The 24,873-nt window shown below is 52.7% G+C and overlaps 9 protein-coding genes across 9 annotated transcripts; 5 read left to right on the top strand and 4 right to left on the bottom strand.

Moving 5' to 3' along the window:
• Window positions 1–2,935: 2,935 nt before the first annotated feature.
• Window positions 2,936–4,528, bottom strand: UCRPA7_861 (putative aldehyde dehydrogenase protein; the record flags this gene model as incomplete). The annotated part of the gene is made up of 3 exons (XM_007913452.1): window positions 2,936–3,961; window positions 4,015–4,414; window positions 4,464–4,528. 3 exons carry the CDS (start codon window positions 4,526–4,528, stop codon window positions 2,936–2,938), a joined length of 1,491 nt encoding a protein of 496 aa, XP_007911643.1.
• Window positions 4,529–8,185: 3,657 nt separating this feature from the next.
• On the top strand, window positions 8,186–8,669 carry UCRPA7_860 (putative dash complex subunit dad1 protein; the record flags this gene model as incomplete). The annotated part of the gene is made up of 3 exons (XM_007913451.1): window positions 8,186–8,281; window positions 8,399–8,461; window positions 8,535–8,669. 3 exons carry the CDS (start codon window positions 8,186–8,188, stop codon window positions 8,667–8,669), a joined length of 294 nt encoding a protein of 97 aa, XP_007911642.1.
• A 559-nt stretch (window positions 8,670–9,228) lies between these two features.
• Window positions 9,229–10,090, bottom strand: UCRPA7_859 (putative gtp-binding protein rho4 protein; the record flags this gene model as incomplete). The annotated part of the gene is made up of 3 exons (XM_007913450.1): window positions 9,229–9,609; window positions 9,661–9,873; window positions 9,944–10,090. The coding sequence occupies 3 exons, from the start codon at window positions 10,088–10,090 to the stop codon at window positions 9,229–9,231; spliced, it is 741 nt and encodes a 246-aa protein (XP_007911641.1).
• An 840-nt stretch (window positions 10,091–10,930) lies between these two features.
• Window positions 10,931–11,537, top strand: UCRPA7_858 (putative transcriptional elongation regulator (elongin c) protein; the record flags this gene model as incomplete). Its single annotated transcript, XM_007913449.1, has 3 exons — window positions 10,931–11,100; window positions 11,330–11,469; window positions 11,527–11,537. 3 exons carry the CDS (start codon window positions 10,931–10,933, stop codon window positions 11,535–11,537), a joined length of 321 nt encoding a protein of 106 aa, XP_007911640.1.
• Window positions 11,538–12,144: 607 nt separating this feature from the next.
• UCRPA7_857 (putative lariat debranching enzyme protein) lies at window positions 12,145–13,944 on the bottom strand (the record flags this gene model as incomplete). The annotated part of the gene is made up of 3 exons (XM_007913448.1): window positions 12,145–13,632; window positions 13,687–13,788; window positions 13,843–13,944. The coding sequence occupies 3 exons, from the start codon at window positions 13,942–13,944 to the stop codon at window positions 12,145–12,147; spliced, it is 1,692 nt and encodes a 563-aa protein (XP_007911639.1).
• Window positions 13,945–16,389: 2,445 nt separating this feature from the next.
• Window positions 16,390–17,120, top strand: UCRPA7_856 (hypothetical protein; the record flags this gene model as incomplete). Its single annotated transcript, XM_007913447.1, has 2 exons — window positions 16,390–16,415; window positions 16,637–17,120. The coding sequence occupies 2 exons, from the start codon at window positions 16,390–16,392 to the stop codon at window positions 17,118–17,120; spliced, it is 510 nt and encodes a 169-aa protein (XP_007911638.1).
• Window positions 17,121–17,875: 755 nt separating this feature from the next.
• Window positions 17,876–18,302, top strand: UCRPA7_855 (putative small nuclear ribonucleoprotein f protein; the record flags this gene model as incomplete). The annotated part of the gene is made up of 3 exons (XM_007913446.1): window positions 17,876–17,881; window positions 17,942–17,979; window positions 18,077–18,302. The coding sequence occupies 3 exons, from the start codon at window positions 17,876–17,878 to the stop codon at window positions 18,300–18,302; spliced, it is 270 nt and encodes an 89-aa protein (XP_007911637.1).
• A 328-nt stretch (window positions 18,303–18,630) lies between these two features.
• UCRPA7_854 (putative protein arginine n-methyltransferase protein) lies at window positions 18,631–21,180 on the bottom strand (the record flags this gene model as incomplete). Its single annotated transcript, XM_007913445.1, has 4 exons — window positions 18,631–18,810; window positions 18,876–20,323; window positions 20,377–20,980; window positions 21,043–21,180. 4 exons carry the CDS (start codon window positions 21,178–21,180, stop codon window positions 18,631–18,633), a joined length of 2,370 nt encoding a protein of 789 aa, XP_007911636.1.
• A 1,015-nt stretch (window positions 21,181–22,195) lies between these two features.
• On the top strand, window positions 22,196–24,530 carry UCRPA7_853 (putative pre-mrna splicing factor atp-dependent rna helicase prp43 protein; the record flags this gene model as incomplete). The annotated part of the gene is made up of 2 exons (XM_007913444.1): window positions 22,196–24,349; window positions 24,411–24,530. 2 exons carry the CDS (start codon window positions 22,196–22,198, stop codon window positions 24,528–24,530), a joined length of 2,274 nt encoding a protein of 757 aa, XP_007911635.1.
• Between the last annotated feature and the right edge of the window lie 343 nt (window positions 24,531–24,873).

The following is a 24,873-nucleotide window of genomic DNA, read 5'->3' as shown; positions in this document are numbered from 1 at the left end:
CTGATTGGTTCTTGCGCTGAACAAAGTAAGAACCGGGTATTAATATGTGGAATCGAGTTTGAAGCTATAGAGTGTGGTTTGTTGATTCTAGAACATTTATTTAATTAAAAGCGTAAATTTAGGTGTTCAAGAAGATCCGAATATATATTTCTGAAAGTCATTCTGCATGCCATCAAAACAGCTTATCTTCTGGGTGACAAATCAGCTGATCGTAGCATTACCTTCATTTATCTCACCTAAATTTCGAAGATCGTGTCTCAGAAGTCAAGGGCTTTACCAATATCTTCATAAGGATGTTCGTGAGGCCATGTCGAAAGTCAATCAAGTCTCATTTATCACCGCCTTTGGCTAGCTGGGAAGTCAACTTCATTCTTTTGGCTCCAAAAGGAGATTTTCTATCAACGTCTATTGTATGGGTATGTAGGAACATGAGAAGCATATAGACAACAGTTGACGCGCATATATCGAGCTCACCGACTCTGACCTGACTAACCGCAAAATATGATGCACAAGATTCTACTCAACGGAGAGGATAAAACCCAGAAGCTGTCCAAGCCACTGAGGCAAGTGCATCACATCAAAGCATTAGCGTGTTCCTTCTCCTTTCTTGACATTTAATGGCTTCCAGGAAGCGGACGTATTTTATCAATAGGGAGTCGTTCAAGAGTTTCGCCGGAGTAGAAGTAGAAGTCGTTGACGAGCATGACGTCCGACTCCTGTACAGCCATCTCAAGCGGGTGATGAAAATAGTTCATGACAGACTCTGGATTAGCCAGACCCCAAAGTACTGATGACTCCTTCTCCTTAGTGGCGGCGAATTCGTGTCGCAACCCGAGGATATGCCCGATCTCGTGGCAGAGAATGTTGACCATAGCCTCGCGTTACGCGAACGCCAGCGGATAGATCTTCACCAAGCACAACTCGGGTGGATCATTTGGAAAGAAGGTCTCGGCTAGGGTGCTATTGTTGGGTGCATCTTTAGATCCGGTGACGGAGAAGAAGGCATCCTCTCGGGCAAACACGCGCTCGAACTTCACAGGGATATCTCCCGATGCACGAATCGCTATGTCGAAGCACTCCGCTACAACTCCCCATCCCCGTGGAATGTGTCAAGGTCGATGTAGTAGTAGAGAGTGGCACCAACGTAGTAGCGACATATGCGGCCAGCGAACCCCAGTTGGACGGCCAAAGGACTGCGTGTCTCTTGTCGCTGAGTTCTGCAATGTAAAAGCTGAGACACAGGACCTGGAGACCGGCGGCCACCATTGCAGCAGTGGTGAATGGCAAGATCAGGATCTTGTTTGCTAGCGAGCTCTTGTACGAGATCATTGACAACAATGATCCTGATGATCCGTTCCTACAGTACGGTAAACGGAGCCCCGAAGCCATGGCCGATGAGAAACTCGCCATGAAAAGTGAGTATCCTCGAGTGTCATACTCATGAAGTGCAACAATATCATACTAAAGTGATGTGTCAGTGCGCATGAATTTGAAACATCAAGCATTGAGAGATGTGGGCACAAGCGCAGGAGTGGCAACTCGAAGACCCGGTTTAACGCGTTCTGTCAGGAAGTTCTCAAGAAGCCGTAAATTGATGTCACCTAGCGAAGGCCTCGTTCGAAGGAGTAACTGATCATTTGTGCATGAAGCTGCAAAGAAGGAAAAGGAAGAATGGCGCGAGAAGCAAATCCGACAAACGTGAAGCCATACCCCAATCCGACACACGTCCACAATATGAGGTCGTCACAACGCCTCTGAAGTGCCCTTTCCCAGAATGCTAGGCTGAACGCATCCCGACTATCTTCAAGAGCATGGAGATCGGCGTGGCACACCTCTGACAAGCTCATGGGCTAAGCATCAAAGGCACCAAGCAAAGGTGGGATGAGTGTGTGGAGGCACTATAGGTCCAACTACCTGAGGATGCTCTTCTCGAGAACGACTTGGTCTGCCCGTTTCCTGGGTGTAAACAACACTCTTTCAAGCCTGAGAGCGGCATGAAGCAACACCTGCATTCAAACATGACACAACCCGAGATCGAGTAGACTACGAGAAAGCATTAACAAAGTTGACCGCTGCTAAGAATGCTAAGTGATCTGGTCATGGCGTTTCTAACCGTCAAAGCCGAACAGTCTTACGTCGACTTGCTCGGCTCGCATACATAATTCAAATCAGACAGTGTCGCATCGACTGGCTTGCCTAATTTCAGTCATCGGTGCACTCACAATACCAATGCTATTCGACAAGACTTCATACATCCAGAGGGACAAAATATAGGGTTCGAGTGTGGAATAGGGCTTTACCTATATGGCACTTGAGCAGTTGCTAGATTAGGGTCATAATATCAGGGGGAAGCTCTTATAGCACTTAAAACAATTGCTCATACCAAGCTTAGTCGATTCTAAATTATCCTTGGCTGCTAAAGTTATGGAGGCTGATGTCACTGTCCCTACATCAGCATAGCTTCCAGTCCTGGAGACTCCCTATAGAGCTCGCTATACCCTATACAACCTGTCCCAATCCATTGACTTCCAGAAAGCGAACTAGCTCTTCTCTTGCATATGTGCATGGTGACCTGAAGCGGTGATCTAGTACTGAGTGGCATGCGATTATAGGAGTGGCTTTTGCACCGGTCCCGACTTTTACAGGCATAGCAACAGACGTAAACGGCCCTGACATCTCTCGTCATTATCCGATCTGCTGTCACCAGCCAATATGGGGTCAACAAGGAAGAGGTCAAGCAATAAATTGCTGCAATAATCAAGAGTAACAAGCTATATACGCCTGATATACATGGCCCAGTGCACGTCCATTCGACTCAAGTTCCATGAAGGTCCGCCATTGCAGACGCACAGCAGGAGATTGATTTTCCATCACCTGGATATAATCGCTACAGCATTCTTCCATTCTTTTTTTCCCCCCCCTCGTTTGACAGTGTTTAAATCGCTCCTCCCAGATTTATAGCTACCGACTTGTTCTGTGTGTAGTTCAGCAGGGCAGCCTCGCCCAGCTCACGGCCGATGCCGGACTCCTTGTAGCCGCCGAAGGGCAGCTGGTGGTGCAGCATGTTGTAGCAGTTGACCCAGACGGTGCCGGCGTGGAGGGCGTTGCTGACGCGGATGGCGGTGTTGAGGTCGTTTGTGTGGACGGCGGCGGCGAGGCCGTAGGAGGAGTCGTTGCCGAGGGCGATGACCTCGTCCTCGCTCTTGAACTTTGCGATGGCGCAGACGGGGCCGAAGATCTCCTCCTGCATGATCTTCATCTGCGGGGTGACGTTGGTGAAGATGGTCGGCTGGATGAAGTAGCCCTTGTCGCCGTGGCGCGAGCCGCCCGTCTCGAGCGTCGCGCCCTCCTCCTTGCCGATCTTGATGTACTCCATGATGCGGTCGTACTGCAGCTGGCTGACCTGCGGGCCCTGGAACGTGTCCTCGGCGAAGGGGTCGCCGACCTTGTTGGACTGCGCGCGCTTCTTGAAGGCCTCGATGAACTTGTCGTAGATGCCCTCCTGCACGTAGATGCGCGAGCCGGCGCAGCAGCACTGCCCGTGGTTGTAGTAGATGCCAAAGTTGACCCACGAGATGGCCTTCTCGATGTCGGCGTCGTTGAAGACAATGTTGGGCGACTTGCCGCCCAGCTCGAGGGTGACCTTCTTCAGGTTGGAGGAGGCGGCCGCCTTCATGATGGTGCGGCCGACGATGGTGGAGCCGGTGAAGGCAACCTTGTCGATGCCCATGTGGGAGGAGATGGCAGCACCGGCGACCTTGCCGAAGCCGGAGATGATGTTGAGGACACCGGGAGGGAAACCAGCCTCCTTGACGAACTGAGCAAACACGAGACCGGACAGGGGCGTCTGCTCGGCGGTCTTTAGGACAACCGTGTTACCGGTGGACAGGGCAGGTCCAATCTTCCATGCCAGCATGAGAAGAGGGAAGTTCCAGGGGATGATCTGACCGCAAACACCGATCTGTGACGAGATATTAGCCAATTGGTCACAACAGATTACTAAATGTTTCTTACCGGCTCCTGGCGGGTGTAGTGGAACATGCTGGGGTTGATATCGATGGTCTTGCCCTCGATCTTGTCTGCCCAACCACCATAATATCTCAGGCAGCCAATGACTGAAGCTACATCACCACGAGCCATGCTGATGGACTTGCCGTTGTCGAGAGACTCGACGGAGGCGAGCAGGTCAGCGTTCTGTTCGCAAAGCTCGGCGAGCTTGATGAGCATGATGCTGCGGTCCTGGGGTGTGGTCTGCTTCCATGTGCCCTGGAACGCTTTCCTGGCGGCGTCGACGGCGATGTCGACATCCTTCTCGGTGGCCTCTGCTACGGAGCAGATGACCTCCTCGGTTGTGGGGTTGACGACCTCAAAGGTCTTCTTGTCTACTCCCTCTACCCACTCATTGTTGATGAACCTGGCATTGTGTGAGCTGTGAATTGGGACATTTTCTCGAAAAGCCTTACAATCCAGTAGGTTGCTTGAAAGTGCCAGAGATTGGCGTCTTCAGCTCGACGAAGAGGTTCGACATTGTGATGGGGTTATGTCTTTGGTAGTCTGAGTACAGTACTTCACTTTGTGGGTGTAAGTGGGGGTATAATGTAATGTATCAGACTGCTGCTTTTTCCAAACAAAACTCGAGATGACAGAAGAAGGAGAGATAGGAGAAAGAAAGCCACGAGAACAGGGACCTGGATCGCTCAAATAGAAAGTTCAGAGTGGCGATGGGGGAGGGGAAGCTTTCTACTTTCTTCTTCCCAGACTGCAGACTGGGACTGGGACTGGGGCTTGGAGCGGGGTCAACTACGGGGTTGAAGAGAGAGGGCCAGCGAGGTGTGTGTGTGTGACGCCAACGCCAATAATTACCGTACGTATACATTACAGAGGTAGGTACATGTATATTCGGGTGCAAGAGGGCGGGTGTGGCACTGGTGGGCGATGTACTGTACTGCATCGTAGAGATGGAGCTACACAGACGCAGACGCTACACAGCCTCTACTCCCGCCAGTGCGAGCCTCCGAGCCTCCCCTTGATGCTAGCTGGCTAGGTAGTCTCAGGAGTCTCCACACCGAGCTCTGCGAGTGACCTCACGGCTGGTGGACCTACCGAATTAGCACCTTGGGATTCCAGGATGTGGTCCTGGCCGGGCTGCCGGGCTCCAGAGAAGAAGCAGATGGTCCGTCGGGTTGACGGGTCTAGTCTACTAGTCTACTAGTCTGCTGCGGTAGTGCTGCAAGGCAAAGAGAGGAGAGAGGGCCGGTCTGATGAGTGCCGGAGTAACGCAGACCTCAACGTCTCCGAGCGTGAGTGAGAGCAGTCGGGAGTGTTGCGAATCAGACAAAATACCGATGGCGCTCGCCACTGCAGGTGAGGTGTGGCCCACCCGCAGCCAATTCAGACCTCCTTCTTTCCCCGCAGCAAGCCGGACCTCTCTGCACCTCGGCCGCGAAGATGGGCTACGTTATGGGAACCATACATAGTAGACAGACACATGGCATCACACCGGCCATGCGGGTGCGGGTGCGGGTGTGCGTATCTGCTGGGAGGATGGCTCAGGATGGAGACACACAGCAGAGTGCTCCGTAGGACCCCACCGACCGATCTGAGGAGCTTCCTCGGGCTGATGAGACTGTGGACTATGCAGCACAAACAGACACTAATCTAGGTATATCAGGTCAGATGACAAATCCGTAACAGCTTTCTTCCCCATGGACCATGGACCAACGGAGATGAGACCCCAAGGGGTTCCAAAGTCAGGGCGATTGAGACAAACCCCAAGGCACCCTGTGGAGATGCGGAATGCATACCTGCCTCCACGCAGCATGCCTATGCCTATACGCAGTAAGCAAGCTCCATATCTGCGACGCCCCTGTTGAAAGTTCCCAAGAAATTCAATGCACCAAGGCCGATGGCGGCGCTGGCTTGCGATGAAACAAACGCCCTGCGTGTTGATGGAATCATCTCCTTCAAGACCTGTTGGGTACGCGGGGGGAGGGAGCTCTTCCTCAAAGGAGATAACCCGCTGGTAACCAGTAACCAACCAGCCGACCATCCATGCCCTTACCGGAAACGGACGGCGACTCTCCAGCGATTGGGCGGGTGTCGTTCGAGTTGAGTTCTTACGCTCTCCGCCTGGAGAGAATGAATGGAGAAGGGCACAGCGCCACCGCGTAGACGCCCACGCATCTGACCCCGCATTTCCGAGCTACATAGTAGATCTTCAACCCATTTTTTTGCGACCCCTCACCCTTCTCTCTAAGGTTCTCTATGACATGATCCTTGCATAATCCCTTTCTCCTGTGCAGTAGCTAGGACATTTGAATGGCTGGCCAGAAATCATAATTTTCTGCACCCGATCTCATCTCTGTCGACTGTAGCCATAGATACCCAGTCTATGTAGCACAGTCAGTACCGTGCCTAGGTATGGCAATGGCAATGGCAATGTTGGGTTAGGCGGATCAACCTGCCTCCTTGTCAACGGTTGCCGGCGCGGGGAGTCTAATTCGTCTCCGTCCCATCCTGGTCTACTTCTTCCACCATCAAGAACCCTTATTCAGTAACGACTGTTGTGTGTACATAAATGAGACTCCAGACCCAAGTATTGTGTTGTTCGGGCCATTGTCAAGCGAGCGAGATTGTCTCACCAGCTAGAAGATAAGATGCTCGATGTTTCGCCCCGAACTTGGGCATGGATAGCGAAGCTCGCCCTGGTTTCACTTGCCCACACGCACGCCCCCACCTACCTGGGAAATGCCTCGTAGCGTCGCGTGCATGCGCTTCTCCTGCACAGGGAAGAAAGAGATAAGGTAGCATTGGCCCCAGGCCCTCTAGACCCTCCCGTGCCTCCAAACCATCATCCTCCGGCACAGCGCTCGGCTGAGCCAGAGCGGGTCCGACATGCTCCGGCTCTCCGTGGACGCCTTCCTTGTCTCCGGACAATCTAGGAGCCACGCATTGTCTCTACCTACCTACCCATCACCAACTCTTGTAAGCTTGCATGAGCACGAGCACGCGGGCGGCCGGTTCCACAGGCACAGCGCAGAGCAGAGAGGATCAGCGCCCGCGCTATCTAGACGCCGTCCGTACCCAGGCAGCCAGGTAGCTTTGACGCTGCACGCACCGGCCTCGAAGGCTGACTGACGCCCGCCCGGCAACAAGGAAGCCAGCCGGCGGCCCTCTCCCCTCCCCATTGGTCTCGCCAGAGCTAATGCACCCCGGACTCAGGAGATAACGGTCAAGCCTCAGCCATACTGTAGCAGCCCTGCCCGCCCAATCTGGATGCTGAGTCGAGATCTGTCGTATTCCTCGCCCTACAATCGTCTCCTTAGAGCGGCGATGTGGCTGAAACTGTTGGGGAGCCGAGGTCGTCGCGTAGACTTGCCATGTCGAAAAATCGCAGATCTGCTCCAGCAGAGCGTCATGTAATGCACCTCAAAGCCATGCGTGCATAACTTTCTAAAAAAAAGATGCATAAGACCAGCCATGACCATGGATGATATCAAAAGGACTGGAGAGTTTACAGCCTTTCAACATCCATCTCTCCTTTTTCTTGTCTCACGGCTAGTAACCATCTGTTGCTCGGCCGCTATTTTGTAAACCCTCTGATGCTGTACCTATTCGGACGGGTCGGTGTTTGGCGTGGGGTACGAGATCGCCTTGAAAGAGCACAATACCCACTGACCTTGAACTTTACTCGCGATGAAATCTTCCACAATGTGATTGACATCATTCCAAGTTGTGGCAATGCCTCTTCATGCTTATTTCAGAGACTACCTAGTGGTAGGTGCGTAAGGAAAGTTCGTCATGGAGTTGATCATTCAGAGCAATCCTAGATGATCCATTCTCCTGAAAAGCATCGCGAGAAGAGAAAGGCAATTCTTTCATTCTGCCTGCCTCTTGAGATGGCATCTCTTGTGCCTTTCTCTCTCTGGTATAATTGGCGATCCTAAAAGCTGTTTTTGCCATTCTTACAGAATCTCTACTGCGTACGTAGTAGAGTGATGGGGCTCTGTTAAGAAACCACCCGTCGGGAAATACCTATACCTATAAACAACAACCCCACCAATTCCCATTTACCACAGCGCGCACCGCAACGCGACATCAGCTCCCCCCCCCCCCCCCCCCCNNNCCCCCCTCTCTCTCTCTCTCTTCACAAGCCCCATCCCACCGCAACGTCTGTAGCAAAACGATGGCATCCCGCGCGCGATCGAGCTCCGCGACCGGGGCGCGCGAGAAGACGTATTTCGAGCAGCAGCGCGAGGCGCTCATCGGCGAGATTGCCATGGTGCGTGCGTTTTGTTATACCCCCTCTTGCAATCAATCAATCGCCAGCATTTCAAATGCCCAGAACGGGCCAGCAGCCAGCCATGCATGACCGACTGACAGCCACCGTTGCGCCCAGAGCTTCGAGCACGTGCTCGCCAACATCAACAAGCTGAACCGGTCGCTGGAGGCCGTCATTGCGGTGTGTATACCCTCCCTCCCCTGGTCAAGGCATGAACCCCACAGGACTGATGAACCAACCCCCGCCATCTCAGGTCGGCAACGAGTTCTCCTCGGTCGAGGCGCTCTGGTCGCAGTTTGAGAACGTCATGGCCAGGGATCCGGAGGAGGGCAAGACGGAGAACGAGGGCGAGGGTGAAGGTGATCGGTCAAAGAACGAGTCACCATGATACACGTTGGACGAGAAGGAATATGATACCCCATGACCTAGAGGACAACAGAAGCATTCACGAATACATGCATTAGAGGCGGATTTCAAGATGTGCTTTATTTATGTCCTCTCCCGCGCCCTGTGCAGGAAGAATAAAGAAACTCATACTACAAAGGAAAATTGTCCCTATAGAAAGTGTCCATGAATACAGTTGTGTACGGCAAAAACGTCCCGTGTTCGTCGGCGGCGCCAATGCAGACACCATGTCATGGTGTCCGGCCCTGTTGCTTGAGAGGCAACGCCAAAAAAACACCCCTTCCCTCTTCCTGTCTACCTGTATTAAAGGTCATAATAGAAGAAGGCTCTAGACGGGCTCCAAGGCCGAAGGAGAAGTGATCCAACAGTCGCCGTCAATGGGCCATCAATGTCCAATGGCCCAACACCTCGTCGCCCGACCCACTCCGCCGATCCAATACACTCTCTCCTGGTCATAAAAAGAGGTCATGTCAAATCATGCAGCAGGTCATTATGTTCTCGTCTCCCCCAAAGTCAACACCTCATCGAGTAAGTTGAGTTACTCATAAGAAGTTGCACTTTCTCTTCTTCTTAGGACGACCCATGCCGGGAATGTTGCCGCCATTGTCGTTTGCACCACCACCACCGCCGCCGCCGCCGCCCATGGCCTGAGCTTGCGCCTCCTGGTTCCTTCGGTCATTAGCGACGACTGTGAGGATGGCTCGCTCAAAGATCTCGTCCACGCCCTTCATCTCTTTGCTGCTGCACTCCATGTACTGGGCGCCCATCTTTTGGGCGACGGCAAGGCCTTGTTCTGTGGTGACGGGGGTGAGGCCCTGGGTCTTGAGCATATCGATGCAAGTCTTCTTGTATCGAAGGTCAGACTTGAGGCCGACGAGGATGAGAGGTGTATAGGGGCAGAAGTGAAGGACCTCGGGGTACCACTACAAATTGTTAGAAGGCTGATTCATTGAGGCCCAAGAAAGTTAACGCACCTTGTCCATGACATTCTCTAATGAGTTGGGGCAGTCGATAGCGAAGCACACGAATATCAGGTCGGTCTCAGGGTACGAGAGAGGTCGCAGCCGATCGTACTCCTCTTGGCCGGCAGTATCCCATAGAGCAAGCTCCACGGTCTTACCGGTGGGAGGGTGTGTAGGGTATGTGATGTAGTTCTCAAACACCGTCGGGACGTATTTCTGCAGCAGCTATTAGCATCGTGATCTTAAGTATCGTTAAAGCGCCCGGAGAGAACTGGACGTTGACGATTCAGCGCACCTCTGGGAAGTAGCCTTGGCTGTAGCTAATCAGCAGGCAGGTCTTTCCGCATCCTCCATCACCGACGACGACAATCTTCTTGGAGAAGGCGGGCGCCTCCGTCATGTGCGTCCCGGAGGACTCTCTGCCTGTGGAGGAAGTCATCATTGTGCTGACAGTCCCATCGCTGGAGCGCGTCGTCCTGTCTGTCCGGCGGTCCCTTGTGGGGCGACGCTGCATTCCAGAATCGTATTTCTCCTGGATCGGCTGGCTGTTGTAATAAGAATTGCGGTACTGGTAGGACGACGCCATAGCAGTGGCCCCGTTCAGACGGCGGGGGGAAACAGCCGGTAGTTGCGAGCACTGTGGATCGGATACAGATGATGCAAACTCTAGAGTTGAAGTTCCAAGATGATAAGATCAAGGTGCTCAGGCAAATGGCGATGCTGACCTGAGATGAGGGATGAGGTTGCGCAGTTTGCTTTTGCGACGGGAGGAATGTGGAATGTGAGGGTCTGGACTGGGTTTGGTAGATAGACAGGCAGGCAGATGGGACTGACTGACTGTTGAACTCAGGCCGGATGGGGGTGCTCAGTCAACAGTCGCACTGGGCAACCGGCATGCAGGCGCGACCTCGCCAAATGACTTAATTGCCCCAAATATAGTGGGGTCCACACCATACACCATTTATTCCGGGACGGGCTGCCCAGGGGGTGCTACAAGGTTGGTCTGTGCGCAAGCTGCCTGCCAATTAATTTTTTCATCTCACCGCGAAGCTTCGTGCACAAAGGCGTGTTTGTCTCTTTCTCAACTGTTCGGTCTGATCCAGGTCCGCTGCAGGGAATGCTACCACGCATCCAGTAGGCAGACAGGCAGGCAGACTTCTTCATGAGAACTGCCCCTTCTCGTTCTACGCTTGCCGGCGAGCTACTTTCTGAAAAGCACATCTGAGATCATATTCTACCCACAAAATACCAAGCCGCCCTCACGTCCATCTTCACGGTCAAGATGGCTGCTATTAAGGCTAGCAGATACATCACCCTCGTGTCGGGCGATGGCTTCGAGTATGTGGTTGCACGAGACGCAGCGATGATCAGTCCCATCATCAAGGGCATGCTGGATCCCAGAAGCCAGTTTCAAGAGGCCCTGACCGGGCGCTGCGTCTTCGAGGAGATCAGGTAAGGCTTCCAATTCCCTCCTCGTCTTCTTCCCCCCTTCCGACCTGAGATCCCCGATCCTGTCGATGACGAAATGCATTTATTTCGCTGCGTTCTTTCTGACAGAACATCCGCTTCATGGATGGGCTGGGTGAGCGTTGAACTACACTTGATCTGAGACATCCTGCGCCATCATCCTTGGCTCACAGCTTTCGTTTATACCTGGGGGCTTCAGCTAACGTGTCGATAGCGGAGTCGTATTGGAGAAGGTTGTCGAGTACTTCCACTACTGGTATCAGAACCGAGAGAAGGAAGATGTCCCCGATATGGAGATCCCAACCCATCTTTGCCTAGAGCTCTTGATGGCGGCGGATTTCCTCGGGCTGGATAGTACGGTCCCCTCCTCTTCTGAATATCATCGGATCATATCAACTAACAGTTTTACAGAACAAGTATGAATGGACCACTATGTATGATTCTAGAGATGGCATCTCGGCTGCATTATATGGCGTTTGGCGCACAGGTTGGTTGTTGTTAGGCAAACGAAATGTATGATGAAAATGTACAGCAATACCCAATCTAACGATCTTCACGCGCATCTGGGCACTGGGCTTTCAATAAGCTGCATGTTCTTGACCTCTTGCTACAAGAATTATTCCTTTTGTCTCAACAAGTGAGTAGTTGAGCGTCGCTCACCCTAAGATGTTGTTCTCCCCATTCCAATTATCTATCACCGAACCCCATCTAAGCATATGCGTTCAACTAGAACTTTGTTTCCATGTGTTGAATGTCTATAACGGATGGAAGATTGACATATCCCCCACACTCTGCTTGACTCAACGAATTCCACACTGAGATCTCGCTTTTTCAGAGGGGAGACATCCTCTCTCACCCCACTTCGTGATACCGGTCGACAAATACGCGCATTTATTCTCTGAGACATAATCCGCAGACAATGATAGAGGGTATTAATTCAATGATGCTCCATGCCGTTAGAAATTCATAGACATAATTCACCTTTTTAACCCATTTAACCCTTGAAACCTCCCTTCTCTTGATCATAGATCAGCGCCATCCACGACCTCTTCCCCTTCCTCCACCCCGACCTCTGCCGCCGCCTCTCCCATGTCCACCTCGCCCACGGCCACCGAAGCCTCCTCTATTTGTCATGGTCTCAGCAGGCGGCCCTTGCATCTTGCGTTCCTCCCTCTCGGCTGTGCTCGCATCCCACAGATTCGGCACTCCCACAAGCGAGCAGAACGCCTCCGTCTGGGGATTTGTATACTCATCTGGCTGATCCTCGACTGATTCGGGATCCCCGGGCACGTGAGGCGGCGCCGTGATCACAAAGTTCTCCGGCACCTCGAGCTTGCCCCTCTGGACGATGTGCTCGTCCACCCATGCCCGCTCGGTCTCGATTAGAGGTAGGTATTGCTCCTCTCCTAGATCAGGGGGTGTTTGTGCTGTCCGGTCACCGATGATGAGCTCCTTGGCCAAGGCGCGGGTGATTGCTAGCCATTCGGGATCGTATTGTAGTTTGTAGCGCGGAGAGCCAGAGGATGGCGGATGCTGTGCGAGCTGCGTAGGATCGAGGGGCTCGAGGTCGCATACCTGCAGAAACTTTCGTCCTGGAAGACACTTGTCTAGCGCAAGGAAGCGGACGGTTGTGTTGGTGATGGTAGCAGGAACTGGTTGACCTGGGGTTTTCTTTTCTTGCTTCTTCGGCTGTACAAAGGATGCGGGTAGTTGAGCACGAAGCTCCTCAGATACTCCGTTCCCAGCCTCAGGAGCTTTGCTCGCAGAGACTGAGTTGTTACCGTCCTGTGCCACTAGTGTGACCTCTTCATCATCCATATCCAAATCAATCTCGTCAGGGTTGGCCTCTTGGGCTGTTCCCGTCTCAACGGCAGAGGCTGGCTGTTCAACAACCGGGGCCTCGGATGTGGATGGCGCCTCCGGAGGCGGATAAGTCTTGATCGCCGCGAACTTGCAATGCATATGTGCCGAGAACCAGTGAGCAGGCCGCAACCTATCCATGACGTACTCTGCAGCCGGGTTGCCCAGCGTCCCATCTAAGGACTCTTGTCTGAATGCTGGTTTCATGCTGAAGAGCCGCTTGTCGTCGCCGTGACGCTCGACTGCCCGAGGCCAGTCGTGGCTGATACCCACGTCCACCTGCGTCCGTACCTGCAGCAGCTTGCGCACGTCTACCTCACGCACGTGGTAGAAAGACTTGATGTCGTCCCTGCTGAAGGGAAGACGCTCATGATGCGGCTTGCGGTAGTCGAAACCCTTCCAGATGCCGCTCATGCCCGCGATACGTAGAGGCCCAAGACGGAGGACGTTGGCGGCGCCCATGTAGTAGATGTTGGGCGCGACCCAGCCGCCATAGTAGAGCTCCCATAGATAGCTACTCGCTTCGTGGTTTCCAGCCACGAAGATGGTGAGGTATGGCGCAGTTCTAGCACCGCTATAGTACTCATGGAAGTCGCCAAGCTTGCGGTACTTGAGAGGCACAGACATCACACTCAGGTCTGCTGCGTTGCGGGTAGCCTGTCGAGTATATCAGCTTGGCTCTTGAGCAGTCATGGCTGACAATTGACATACCTGAAAGTCACCACCAATGATGAGCAAATCTACGCCTTCCCATCCTCTAGCTTTGCAAGCTGTTTCGACACTTGCGTAAATGGCATTGAGAGTTCCATGACCCTATTTGTTCTTTGTTAATCTGACTGCAATATTGGTGCCTGATATTTGACTTACGCATCCCTCAACTGCGACGCGGACGCCTTGGCTCTCAAAAGTCTTAGTGTTGTTCTCTGTTTCGAGACCTTCTGGTGCCTGTGAAGTGGATGGATTCTCCATCACGGAGAATCGTTAAGCCTGGTGTGAGCTTGCTATTCCGGCCGAGTTGCAGAAGTAGAATGTGTCAAATTGAGATGGGTTTTCAGAGACACTCTGATCCGCATTTATGTATCCGCAGCTTTAGAGAATGTCGAGGCTGTCGCTGATGACAATTGACGTTGAATTCTGCCGTTCTTAGCGCGTGCATTGTGCTGAGTTGCGAGGAAGGCACAGTAGCCGACCCTGATTATAGCGGGTCAGATGTCTGTCGCAGTGATGTCTCTAGGGACATGGCACTAAATGGCACCTCCTTCCAGTGCGAGCACTACAGTCAGGGAGGTATGTGACTAACATTATTCTACTAGTACTCCAGGCTTCCAAGGCCGTTTTCGAATGAGCATCGAGCATCTTGATCCTACTAGGAGGCATTATCAAGCTGCAGTATGCAGTAAGATCGGTTGAGTCATACGAAGCCTGATCTTTGACTCAACTAAGTACGCAGTTATCAGATGCGTGTCAATCAGTATTCCTCTCTCCAACAAGGATGTCTCGAATAGAGCCGCGCGCCACTAAGATACCAAATTGCTTGGCGATGGCGCCCATCTTTCAGCTGGCCCAGGCGAGTAGGGCCGCCGCTCGCACTCTCCAGCTTTCCATCAAGGATGGCCTTATGCTTCAGATAACACTTGAACGTTGAAAGGGAAGGCGTATACAAAGTCATGTCACAACCAAACATTCTAAAGGTCTTCTTCAGGCGCGCAGTATACTCAGTACAGGCCACATTCGACCTCCATCTCAGCTATCAATGGATCCGGTGGAGGCCATCAAATGCACCACCGCCTGCCCTCCCTGACGGAGTAGAGCGTCTCTTCATAGAAACACCAAGTGGGCTTCTGGAGATCCTATATGCTGCCCCGACGGGCTCGACCAGACAGGGCGCAACGCCTCTCTTCTTTGTACATGGAGGAATGGGAGGCGCATGGGTGTGGTTCGAATATCTACAATTCTTCTCCTCCCAAGGCATCCCATGCTATGCGATCTCGCTGAGAGGCCACGGAGAGAGCTGGCAGCCGTCGTTCCTGCGCATGGTCTACGGGACTACCAAACGAGCACTTGCCTCTGACCTAGTTGCTAGCATCAGATGGGCAGAAGGACGAGAGAATTCACAGGTAGTCCTGGTAGGTCACTCAAGCGGCGGAGGCCTGAGCCAGCTCGTGCTTTCCAACAAGGACATCAAGATCAAAGGATTGGTATTAGAAGGGGCAGTCCCCGGCTTTGGATCGTGAGTTTGTCTGCAATGAACCTCATGAGATCAAACTAATCTGTACGCTCAGGTATGAAGTCTACTTCAATTGGTGGCGTCTCGATCCCCTCTTCACCCTGAGGATGATCCTACACGGATGGCATCCCAACTCGCCTTTGTCGCACCCAGATTTGACGAAGAGAGCATTCTTCAGCTATCTGGTTTCCGATTCATATCTCACACAATTTCAGAGCCGCTTGAATGCATATGAGAGTTTCTGGTGGCCAATTGGGATGATGCGACCATTCATCAATACGAAGAACGTCATCCAGCAAATCACCGGCTGGAGCACTGGCGAGAGAATTCTAGTGCTCGCCGGGGGCGGTGACAATTTGATGAGAGTGCCTATCATGAAGAAGCTGGCGGCATCCTATCGAGCGGCATTCACCCAATTAGTCGGGGAGAAGAAGCTCGAGGCGATGGATGACGAAGTTCAGAAGATCGCGGGGCGTCTGCGTCTAGACGATTCTGGGCATGGTGTACGATTCACCGTGATACCATTGGCCGGCCACCATATGCAAAACGACGTGCAATGGGAAGACGGAGCCAGGAGATTGCTGGATTTCTACAATCAGGTGTAAACGGAAGGCCGCCCGGGCTTTGTCGACGGGAGCCAAGGGCTGGACCGGGGACCCCACTCTTAATGAAGTGTGTATATACGGAACTAATCTTATTCTGATGTGACGAGCGAGGCCGCCGTGGGATAATGCAGGTCGGAGAAATATAGAAAATCAATTCCCTGCCTAATGTTCATGCTGCAAATTTTCCCTGCGAAACTTTTTCGTGCAAATCATCCATTGACCACTCAGGAGGGCGGAGATCTAGACTTGGATCGCCAGACCGGGACCGGGGGTGGCTGACCTCGGGTGCGGGTTGGGCCATTGACGCATAAATCCCAGCCAGCTGCACTGCCCATCTTGCCGAGTCAGTGAGTTATTGCGATCTTGATTTTTCAATTTAGTTCTCTACTTCAGCCTTACCTCGTCCCCTTCATCTTGCGAAAGCATTCTGCTCTTCGAAACCCCTTCAGAGAATGCCTTCAACCATCAAGATGTTACAACAATCAGAATCTTCAACAAGCCTTGCCCAGTGCGTGGGCAAATGCGAATGCTGCCCTCTGTTAGACTGGTTCCCTGTCGAATTACGCATACACATATACGAATATGTCCTTTTCGACGAAGGACATTTTGTCAGTCTTGACAAGGAGAACGGGCTTTCGTTACCACAACTCTTCCCCAAGTTAAGACCGTCATGGAGTACGGAGGGCCCGATGAAGAAGCAGCTCCGCCATCGCGAACAACACTACGATCACAGAGTTTTTCCACTTCTACTCACATGTCACAAAGTGTAAGGCTTCGATACTTCTATGAGGGTGCCCTTTGTCTTAGCGAATCTAACAACGTTTCATAGCTACGACGAGGCCGTCGAGGTGCTCTACTCGGAAACCTTCTTCCGCCTGCGCGGCATCAGCATAACGAACCGCTTCTTCAGCCAGGCACCCCTACGATGCCTCGAGCTGGTGCGCTCGATCAAGCTGGTCTGGGACGACAGCGGCTGGCTCAACAGCAACATGGGCCGGCCACAGATTCGCGCCGCCTGGCCGCGTCTGTGTCGGAGTCTCACGCGTATGCGTGGCCTGCAGAACCTGTATATCGGCCTCAGCATGGACACGGGCGACGCCGACCTCGAGGCATACTACGTGCGGGAGTTGCTGGACCTCGACGTGCCCAACTTCAAGCTCTGCATTCCCGTCGGCCTGCTATGCAGCCACTATGGCCTGGCGGAGGAGCGCGCCTACCCCGACGCCCCGTTCGAGCTATGCAGACACGTCGCCGGTGAGGTGTGCTCGTGGCGGAAAGAGGTCCTCGAGGCCGAGTGTGGGGATTGGTACTGAGAGGCAGCCAGTGACTGAGAAGAGTATCATGACGATCAATGGAGCCTTGGGCAGCTACCTGCAATGACCTTGGACATTTCCAGCCACGGCGCGTGGAGTTCGGTCTGGGCGTCATCCTCGGACCACTCGAGCGTGCTGAAGACTGGCTGCTGACACCTGGGCAGCTGCAAGCCTGGGCCAGGCCACTTCACACGCGTAGGCGAGTGCAGGGGCGTCCCTGCTACAGGGCCGAGTTTGTTGGGCAGCATTTTTGGCGGTCTGCGAACAGGATTGGATGTAATAAATTACAGAGATCGCATTGCATTGAAGCCGGAGCCCGGAGTCGGGTGCGATAGGAACTGGATCGAGTCAACGGAAGCGTTCGCATGCGGCAATGCATGATTTAATTAGGCCCTGCCATGCGGCATTGCACCCTGCTTAGGGGGCTGCAGCAGCTGTCAGACCACATAATAGACGGCCTTGTAGGCCTAGACCCCTCCGTTTTACTGCCATGCATGAACGTTATAAGTGCTGTGTGATACTGTACACCGCCTAAGGCTGGGGAATAGCGTAAGAAACGTCGGCGGGGTTTGGAGCTGACGTTTTGCCGTCTTCTGAACCCCTCACCGCCCGCTCACCGTCCTCACCGAGTATCCCTGCCCAAAAAATCTGGCTCACCGCGCTTGACCTTTCGGCATAGCTCCCACCAAACTTGCACGTCGCAACGAGGAAAGTCACAACACCACGTTCATTACAACCCACCTCAGCCGCCCATCATGAGTGTAAGTCTCTGTAGCCCGGACTCAAGACATATGTAGCTGCTGACATCGCTATTCTCGCAGTTCATGCCCGTCAACCCGCGGCCGATGCTGCAAGACCTGTACGTTCGCTTCCCATACAACAAGGCAGGCTGTCGTCGCGTGCCTCCCTGCATTACCGTAGCCGCAATGCACACAAGATGCTAACATGATCTGCAGTGTCAACAAGGACGTCTTCGTGCGCTTGAAGTGGGGCGAGACCGAGTACAAGGGCAGGCTGGTCAGCATCGACAGCTATATGAACGTGCAGCTAAGCAACGCCGAGGAGTACATCAACCACAACTTCACGGGCTCGCTGGGCCAGGTTCTCATCCGATGTAACAACGTGTTATGGATCAGGGGCGCTGATCAGGGCGAGAATGGTGACACGAAGATGCAGGGATGAAGGGGCGCAGTTCATACAAAAACGAGAGCATACACCACGTGCAAGCTCAATAATCGTCGCGAAGGACAGGACAGAAAACCCTAGAGTTGAGTTGAGCACTTGAGGCTGAGTGGGATCTACATATACCACACTACTGGAACGGCGTTTGTTTGGATGGGCTTTGTAGGCCGCTTCATCATAGGTCCTACGGCGTGCCGTCGTCGTGACGGCAGGTTTTTAGATGCTGAAAAGGGCAAAGGGAAAAGCAAAGCTTTTTTGTTTAGTCAACCACCCCGACTACATCGAATATCAGACCAGAGTTCACTGGCATCCTTCAGGCCGAGCAAAACTACATCAGGCACGCAACCTTGCGACTGCTGTGCAACTCCGAGGCCCCAACCTTAACACGCTGGTTGGGGCCGATATACGTGAACGCCTCCACCCTCCATTCATACCAGACTTTGGTATCGTCTGTCTGCCGCCACATGCTAACCTCTAGCTCTGAGTCCTGTGGGAAGTACAGGGGTGTCTATGATATGTTAGTAATATGTGTCTCTCTCAACTTGATCAGGGGATTCTGGGCCGTGCTCGTACCTTCAAGGGAAAGAAAATGGGAAACCAAGAGATCATGTCCTTGCTCTTCTTGTCGATCTGCTCTGGCAAGATGCTGAGCTCGATGAGATCCCTGCCCTCCACCTGCGGCCGATATAGAGTCGACTCGAAGAAGCCCGCCAGGCCATGGATGACGCCGCGCGGCCGGCAGTAGAAGGTCAAGTGACAGTGCCGTGTGTTGTGTTCGTTGAGACCGCCAGAGTTGTTCATGGCGCCGCCTCCCAGCGTCCGAAGTCGCGGGGCTGGGTCGCCATGTTCCTCCTCCCATTCTTCGATGAGTGAGTGCTGAACTGGATGTATGAATTCCCACGCTTGCTGGAATCGTGGCTTGTCCGGCACCTTTTGGGAGACGAAGTCTATCTGGTAGAGCCGTGTCACCCACGGAGTCTCAAAAGCGTTCGCGTCACCGATGACACGAGAACTGAGGTCGGTGAAGATACGCGGAGTAGAGATCGGGCTGAGCCATGCGGTGTAAGACTCCGGGATGGAAATTCCGTGCGGCTTCGCAATGTGCTTCTGGATTCCATCGAGACACTCGGGTGACAGTTCGTTGTCGCCAAACGAGCCCAACAGCTCTGTGACTAGAATGTCGACCTTTGTAGTGATGACGTCGTTATAGCCATCGGGCACAGGACCCGGCCAGTCTCGCATGTCGGTCTTGACAACCTTGACCTTGCCACCCCATTCGCGTTCATTCTGACGAAGGAGGTAGACATAAGCATTTTGGTTCTTCTCCAAAGCCCATAATTGGATCGGTGTGCTGGTACGCTCTGCTGCCCTCAGGACACGAGTCACCAAGGGCCCACGGCCGGCACCAGCAACGGCGACAATGAGTTCCGGCTGCGCAGGCTTAGTGTTGTTGTCATATGGCACCGACGAAGTTGGCTTCTTCAACTCCTTCCACTCGGCCATTGCAGCTGTGATGGCCTCTTCATACAAGTTGTACTTGACAGGGTCACCCTCAAACATTTCATAAGTTGCCGACTCGAGATTATCCGACAGAGGCTGCAGGGGAGACTGGAGCCAGTCTTGGAAACTTGTGAGTGTGCTGTTCTCCAGCAGAGTAAGCGGTGGTTGTTGGCGCTCCAAGTATTTCATATAGGAGACGTGCGCATTCTGTATGGCAAGTGACCGCTTCAGAGCCGTATGCGCCTGGTCCAGAGTTGGAAAATCTGTACTCATAATGTTCACACCGCTCATCGCAGTCTCGATCTCGGCTGCTGTCGGTCCTACATCGTACAAAATAATCCAGGGCGCATTCTTCAGGCGCATGTAATTGTTGATCAAGTCCTGGTGGTGACGGCTGAGAGAAGGATGTCCCGCTCGGTTTGGCAAGAAGGCAGAGGGCCCGAACGTCAGATAATGCAACGGCTCTGCAAACCATCGAGTCTGTAGCTCCTTCTCTGGAAGACGCTTGGGTATCCTCAATGCTTAGGGGAGGTGTCAGTGGATGGCTTCTTGAATCTGCCCAAGGGCGACTTACCAACGAATAACCGGATATTATAATTGCAAATCGAACGTATAGTGTGCCAGCTGTCCCAGGCACCAAAGAGATCGATCTCAGTTGCTGTCTCGTTATCATTGTCCTTCTTCCCGTGGATCTTGTCCGTGAGTGTTTCGGATACTTCCTCCAGTCCAGGCTCCCTATACATGGGCATATGAATGATGAGGTTGACCCTGCTTGCCACGAGAAATGCCTCCTGGATTGCGCGCGCATACTGAGCAACCTCTTTGCCGCTACTGTCCTTCCTGGGGCCGGGAATAATGATGCTCCTCACACCACAGAAGTTGGCATAGGCAACCTCTAGATTCAACGCCTGGCGAGATATGCTGGAAATCAGCGGATCCGGTGAGCAAAGGTCAATCCACGGGCTCGAATACGCCACTAAAGCAGTGACATAGTTGCTGGGAAAGAGTGATGTATCTTTGTTGGTGAGAGTTGGCACCACTGGTCCCGGTAGAGACTGGTTAGACTTTGCGCTCTCTGGAAGGTCAAGCTCTGCCACCTTCTGCTTATGCGCCTTGTACAAGTCTATAACCCGGTTTAAAAAGTGCACACTGGTTACCGGTGCAGTAGTGAATCCATACTATGAGCCATTAGATCGATGAAGGGGATTATGGTATGGAATTGTTATGAATTGCTACTTACACCAGCATTGAGCACCTGGGCATATTGACCGTCTGTAAGAGCCTCAACTCTGTCTGAGTCGTGTTGACCGATGAAGAAATTCGGTCTGGCCTGATTGAAGTCATCCGACTCCGGGTTGAGACTGCTTTCCATGGCCATTATGATACGGATGTGTTTTTAAGGTGGGCTCTTCGAGTAATATTACCAGCCGGTATGGTGGTTGTCTTTCTTGTTTCAAGTGAGGGATGACAAGTTGAGGCAGGTTGACCGAGTTTGATGATGCAGTCCAGCTTCAAGGAGACAACGCAGTCTCAATACATGAAGAAATACCCACGGATTCCATCATTGAGGCTAATCACCGCCTTTCCTTTGAGCCCTGATGTGGATGAGGCTCGGTGTAACCGATGACACACAAAATGTGTTGAAAGGCGGCTGATTTGTCCGCGCGCAGGTATTTTCACACAAGTGCAAATCCGGGGTACCTGGGGCTTCAGGGCAAATTTCGAGCTTCAGGGACCGGGCATAAAACCACTCTACTTAAGTACCTGCCTACCTAAGCCTCGAGAAGTCACGTGTGGAAAAGTTGAGGCTCTCAGTGTCACCACACTCTATGCAGCTTAGTTCTTCTTTTAAACAATTCTTGAAATCAATTTGAAGTTTTTTAAATGCGAAAATATGTATCTGTGAAATGCAGCTGGAGAAATTTGGCCAGTGTTAGATGTATCAACTCTTATACCTAGGTAGTTCTTTAAGCTGTGAGCCCCTCATACATGCAGGCATCTAACATATCAACCTACCAACCTGGGACATCGAGAAGTTTTAACTTCTCGAGCAATGAAGAAAGCGAGTGAATCTCACTCGAAGCCAACACTTTTTAGGTATAAATAACATTTGCTCCAATGTTGCCGTGTCTCTTGTGCCCAAGTACATTGCGACTGCCTTCTTTCCAACGGAGAGTTTTCGACGCTGGCGGCAATCTTATCGATACGGATTTATCTTATCAAAAAGACACCTGATTCGTCGGACCTCGCCACTACCAAAATTTTCCCAGTCGCAAACAAAACCAAAACATTTGGCACACTCTACTGCCTTGCCTAGATGGGAGCAAACAACCATGGCTGACCTGTCCAAGCCCATCAAGCGCAGAAGCGCTGACGATTCACCCTCACCCAAGATGAAGCGAGTTAAGCAGGATTCCGACGACATGGCGCCGGTCAAGTCGGAAAAGAAGGATGGCTACAACCCATATCTCGCCCACCAGTACGAGGCTGAGGAGAAAAAGGGCTTTGGGAACTCGAGCGCCTGGCCCCTGTTTAACGGCGTGACGCGCCACGAGACCACTGCGAAACAGGCGGAGAAGATCGAGGACAACGACCTGAACGCCTGGACGGGAGAGGTGCACTCACAGCAATACTTCAAGATCCTCAAGACGAGGCGGGACCTCCCCGTCCAGAAGCAACGGCAGGAATTCCTCGACATCTACCACAGCACGCAAATTATGGTCTTTGTTGGTGAGACTGGTTCGGGAAAAACTACTCAGATTCCACAATACGTTCTGTATGACGAGCTGCCACAGTTTCATGGAAAGCTGGTTGCCTGCACGCAGCCGCGACGAGTGGCAGCCATGTCAGTTGCGCAGCGTGTGGCAGACGAGCTTGACGTGAGTCTCGGAGAGGAGGTTGGATACAGCATCCGTTTCGAGAATAAAACTGGACCCAAGACTGTTCTCAAGTACATGACCGATGGTCAGCTTCTCCGGGAGGCCATGCACGACCACGATATGACCCGATACAGCTGCATCATTCTCGACGAGGCGCACGAGAGAACCCTGGCAACTGATATTCTGATGGCACTTCTCAAGCAGATTGCTCTGCGACGCAAAGACCTCAAGATCATCATCATGTCGGCTACTCTAGACGCGCAAAAGTTCCAGCGTTACTTCTACGATGCGCCGCTCCTTGCTGTGCCTGGTCGTACACATCCAGTCGAGATCTTCTACACACCCGAGGCCGAGAAGGACTATATTGAGGCATCGATACGAACGGTGCTTCAGATTCACGCCACAGAAGCCGAAGGTGACATTCTGCTGTTCCTCACCGGTGAAGAGGAGATTGAGGATGCCTGTCGACGTATTCGCTTGGAGGTAGACGAGATGGTTCGAGAGTCAGACGCCGGACCGATGGTCGTTTACCCCCTATACGGTACTCTGCCACCCGCGCAACAGCAACGCATATTTGACAAGGCTCCGGAGCCTCTTCAGAAGGGTGGTCGTCCGGGACGGAAGTGCATTATTTCGACCAATATTGCCGAAACTTCGCTGACAATCGATGGAATCGTGTACGTCGTTGATCCTGGTTTCAGCAAGCAGAAGATCTACAACCCTCGAATCAGGGTTGAATCTTTACTCGTCTCTCCTATTTCTAAAGCTTCGGCACAACAACGAGCTGGCAGAGCTGGTCGAACAAGGCCTGGTAAATGTTTCAGGTTGTACACAGAAAAGGCGTTCAAGAAGGAGCTCATTGAGCAGACATACCCAGAGATTCTGCGGTCTAACTTGGCAAACACCGTGCTAGAGTTGAAGAAGCTTGGAGTCGAAGATCTGGTGCATTTTGATCTGATGGACCCCCCGGCTCCGGAGACAATGATGCGTGCGCTCGAGGAGTTGAACTATCTGGCATGTCTCGACGACGATGGCGAACTGACACAGCTTGGCAGCCTAGCTTCCGAGTTCCCTCTGGATCCAGCTCTTGCCGTCATGCTTATCTCTTCGCCCGAATTCTACTGTTCCAACGAGATGCTCTCTATCACCGCGCTCCTGTCTGTGCCTCAAATCTTCGTTCGCCCGAACAGCAACAGGAGGCGAGCCGACGAGATGAAGGAGCTGTTTGCTCATCCTGAGGGCGACCACCTGACCCTGCTCAACGCGTACCATGCCTTCAAAGGCAAGATGACCCAGGGCGAGGACATGAAGAAGTGGTGCCACGAGCACTTCCTCTCGCAGCGTCATTTGACTACCGCAGACGACGTCCGGTCACAGCTGAAGCGGATCATGGAGACGCACGGAGTCGAGCTGATCAGCACGCCATTCGAGGACAAGAATTACTACACCAACATCCGAAGAGCACTTCTAGCAGGTTTCTTCATGCAAGTTGCCATGAAGGAGGCGAACGGCAAGACGTATCGCACCATCAAGGACGACCAGCTTGTCATGCTCCACCCCAGCACTGTCCTGAAGACTGGATACGACTGGGTGGTGTACAACGAGTTCGTCCTCACCTCGAAGCAGTACATTCGAACAGTCACCGGTATTCGCCCCGAGTGGCTTCTGGTAAGTCAACGTGCTGCTCGTCATTTACCTTCGACCCATTTTGCTGACCACATGTCTGCAGGAAATTGCACCTATCTACTATGATCTAGACACATTCGAACGGGGTGACGTGAAGACTGCGCTCACCCGGGTGACAGAACGGATCCGAAGAAAGAAGGCCATGAAGGGCAGTCAGGCCTAGAAGGGCGATGTTCAGACGTGGCTCCGAGATCTCGAGGACGCTCTGCCGGCCAAAGAGCAGGCGTAGATGAGGAGCCAGTGTCAGGCACTGGAGCCTGGCAACGATGAAGTTCAGGAGTCATTCAGCCATGTTCTACACAGCATGGGTGGTCATTGCTAGTCGTTTCTGCACCAAGGGGGGTTTTGAGAAGATTGCAAGCCCAATCTTAGACAGGTCACTCAGGGTCAAATTTGCACGGCATGGTTTAAATCGCTTGCTAAATACCTGTGTATTCGCTAGATAGAAAGTTATTAAAGCGGGAAGGTAGAACCCGTCTATTTCGTGGGAGACGAAAAAAAAAAGG

This window comes from Phaeoacremonium minimum (genome assembly GCF_000392275.1).
Source record: "Phaeoacremonium minimum UCRPA7 unplaced genomic scaffold PA7_03_scaffold_44, whole genome shotgun sequence".
Lineage (NCBI taxonomy): Eukaryota > Fungi > Ascomycota > Sordariomycetes > Togniniales > Togniniaceae > Phaeoacremonium > Phaeoacremonium minimum.
Note: the sequence above shows the minus strand (reverse complement) of the source record. Positions and strands in the feature narration are given on the sequence as shown.